The sequence below is a fragment of the Myotis lucifugus genome, unplaced genomic scaffold (genome assembly GCF_000147115.1).
Source record: "Myotis lucifugus unplaced genomic scaffold, Myoluc2.0 scaffold_692, whole genome shotgun sequence".
NCBI lineage: Eukaryota > Metazoa > Chordata > Mammalia > Chiroptera > Vespertilionidae > Myotis > Myotis lucifugus.
In genome coordinates, this window is record NW_005871740.1 from 213,673 (window position 1) to 217,145 (window position 3,473).

The window sequence follows — 3,473 nt, forward strand, 5'->3', positions numbered from 1 at the left end:
GGACATGGGAATGGGACGGGAGTTTAATGGCAATTAAGTCTTCATTGAATCAAGAATCCAAGAGTAAAGCTCTGTGCCCCCTACCCCCACACTCAAAACACTCACACACCACCCCCACTCGTGATCCAGGCCTGGGATGGCCACTGGGGTGCTCGGTACAGAAGAAACCTACCCTCACTCAGTGACGGGGATTTCTCAGAAACCCCTCTGGGGGTAGGCACCCCTGGTCTGCATGGCCTACCACTGGGAGACACAGCCGCTAACTCAGGGTTGGTTTCTCTAACGGTTACAGAGGCAGCTGTTTGCATTGTTCGGAGGGTTAATGCCCGCTTTTGTTAAGTATTTAACATATGCCACAAGTTTTATAATTTTGTTTGGAACTTCTTTATTTTTAAATATACCCAGTCCCCCAAAAGGTGGAAGTGGCCCCAGCCTCTGGGCGTCGGAGGTGGTGATGCAGGGAGACGCCTTCATCCTCCTCTTGTGCCCACACCCTGACTGCACACAGCGCCTTGTCCACCTGCCAACTCACAGCTCCATGGTGAAGACTCAACTACACTTCCCTCCTGGGCCTCCCCTCCCAGGGTGCCTCTCCTTCACTCCCCCGAGCCCAGAAAGCTGCCAGAGGCCCCAGCGGACCTGCCCTCTCCACCCAGGACTCACCAGCAAAGGCTTTAGAAATCCGCTCCTTCTTCCACTCCCAGGGCTGGTCATACTCCTCGGGCGGCCTCTCATCATCCTCAGGCAGGCGGGACTCCCGGGGCCAAGGGGCCCCCTCGCCCTCAGGGGTGGCCCCCTCCTCTTCTGGCTCATAGGGTGTGTCATACAGAGGCAGGGGCTGAGTGGCCGTCTCCTTGGAGCCCCGGATCTCTACCAGGGCAAGCAGGAAGGAGGCGTGAGAGCCTGGCTGCCTGGCTCAGCCCCCAGCAGCGCTCCCAGCAGCCAGGCAGGCTTCCTTCACAGATGCCGGTGGCTCTGGGGCACACATACAGGGTCCCTCTCCCTCAAAACACCTCCGGGGTTCCAAAAGCATGGGACCCAACAGAGGCAGGGGCAGCGGCACCAGCATGAAAGACAGAAAAAGGATCCTGCGATGGCCAGCAAAGGCTGGGAGCTGAGGCGTACACATTCAGGAAACCAGGTCAGGGTCCTCTCCTAGTCCATCTCCTTGCTACCCAACTCCATTTATTTCCTTGTGTCCCAAGTGATACCATTCACAATATGACAATCCTTTGTTGCTCAGACACTGCTGACCACCCCATCCTTGAATCTGTCCCCTTCCCATTTGGTCTCTTTTACTGGATCCTCTCTTGGTCTCGGTTTCCCAAGGCCAAGTCTCATTCATTTCTCCCAGGCCTCATCCTTGCACTACTTGCCCAGTCGAATGCTTTGCATCTATGTTTCTAGTTGCCATAAAGATGTTTCAGTTCGATGTTTCAAACTCCCCACTCTCCCCGAATGTCCTTCTAGTCTGTTCTGTGATTTTCTTTTTGAGATCTCTGACCCCAGTGAAACTGATAAAAGCTATGGAGCTCCCCCTATGTGCAGATTTTCTCATCAATCCCAGGGCACTCATGGGCCTCCCAGGGCAGCGGTCGCCAACCGGTGGTCTGCGGACCACTGGTGGTCCATGAGGTCCAAAGGTTGGCAACTCTGTCCTAGGGGGCCACACCCCTCCCACTGTCTCCATTTCTGTCTACTATACTGCTCTCCTTGGTCCTGGCCCTCCTTCACTGTCTGAGTCCCATCTGTCATTGCCAATGCCTGAGGAGTCTCACCCTCATCTCTCCACATCTAGATTACTACTAGGGCGAACCTCCATTCTTCAGGCTTTTGTTTCATTGGCTCCATGGAATAACACTCCTGACTGCCCTCTGCCCGTCTCCCACCTCTTCCAAGGAGGGCGAGCAGTTTATCTGATCTGCTTTCTTACACAGAGAGAACATTATGGTTCTTTTTCCTTCTGCTCCTGTGCAAGGGCCTACAGTCATGCTACGTTGCCCAAGCCTGAGTAGGCAAGTTTAATTCTGTGGGGAAGTATTAAGAAGCTCATTGTAGTGACATAGCTAAGTAATGTTCTCCAATCACCTTTATCAGTAAGAAAACTGACATTGTTATCTCCATTTTCTGTTTCCTTGATCTTATTTCTCAATTATTTCCAAGCTCCAGAGGGGAAGAAAAGGGTGTTAATTATTGGTTCTGTAAAGCCTCAGTAATTTCCATAACAGCCTGCTAACTCATCTTTCTGATTGATGCCCAGTTCTTCTAGTCTGTTCTGTACACCAAAGCCTCTGTAATCCTCTTAAAATGCCTTATTTGTCCTGTTGCTTTCCTGCTCAAGAATCCATAATGGCTCCCCTTCCCCTTTTGGAGCAAGTCCAAATGCCTCATTCCAGCCTTTAAGGCCTATCAATGCCCCTCTTGGCCTCTCTCATCTTGCCTCTCCGGTGAACATATCTTCCTTTCATCCTGCCTTGGGACCTTGGCTTAGACTGACTCACCCCTGTCCTCCTGTCTGCTTGCCCCGATTTGGTCTTTCCCTGGGCCCTTTCTTGGTCTCTGCTCCCCAGAGCCAGGCTTATCCATTTCTTCCTGCCCTCACTCCTTCAACTACTTGCCCAGCATCATGGGCATTGCATCTGCACTTATAGTCATGCGTTTCCAATTGTCATAACATCGTTTCAAACTTACCACCTTCTCTAAAGCTAGTGATTCTCTTTTAGGGACCAATGACCCCCAGCCCACACCACTATCTTGCCCTTCCTCACTATCCCAAATGCTTCCATCTGTCTGACCTTTGGTTGTGTGGCTTCTCTACCACCTCAGGTCTCAGGTACCACAAATCACAGCTCCTTCTCCAAAGTGACTATCTTGACAGTAGTGGTCACCTTCCCCGAGGACCCAGCAAAGGCATCCTCCATATTTTCTAGAGACCAAGGAATCAGTTCTTAAGACGTGTGGGTCCCAAAGCTTGCTTTGCAGATACTCAAGCCTCAGGGAACAACTTCCCCCAACACCCTCCCTTACTCTATCACTCACCGGCCATCATCTTTTGGGCCTCATAGGGCTCCATGTAGCCATCATTTTCCGGGACCTTCTCTGGGGCTCCTGAAGCTCCTACTAGGCTGTCACCAGTCTCCTGGACATCAAACGGGTCCGCATAGTCTTCTAGGATTGCCAACTGTGGGAAGAGAGCAGGCGTCAGACATCTGAGAGACAGCTCTGCTCCCCAGATGCTCTATCCACAGGAGCAAGAGTCCTGGACAGGCTGCCTTAGACCTGGAGCCCCAGTCTCTGAACTTAGAGGGGGACAAGCCCTGGCTCTTCCTGTGCAGGGGTCTCCCACTAGGCTGCCCAAAAAATGGTGCTTTCTTTTCTGTTAATTTTGTGCCTCTGGGCCATCCCCTAGGCCAGTGGTCGGCAAACTGCGGCTCTCGAGCCACATGCGGCTCTTTGGGCCCCGAGTGTGGCTC

The 3,473-nt window shown here is 52.4% G+C and overlaps 1 protein-coding gene across 4 annotated transcripts in view; it reads right to left on the reverse strand.

Moving 5' to 3' along the window:
• SHF (Src homology 2 domain containing F) overlaps nucleotides 1-3,473 on the reverse strand; it is a 19,868-nt gene that overhangs the window by 7,147 nt on the left and 9,248 nt on the right. For all 4 annotated transcript variants that reach the window (XM_006105524.2, XM_023746546.1, XM_023746545.1 and 1 more), the window contains 2 exons: nucleotides 3,040-3,181; nucleotides 664-870 (listed from right to left, as the gene is read on the reverse strand). In XM_006105524.2, the coding sequence (XP_006105586.1) occupies nucleotides 664-870; nucleotides 3,040-3,073 (241 nt within the window). In that variant the 5' untranslated portion in view covers nucleotides 3,074-3,181. Of the gene's footprint in view, nucleotides 1-663; nucleotides 871-3,039; nucleotides 3,182-3,473 lie in introns of those variants that run through there.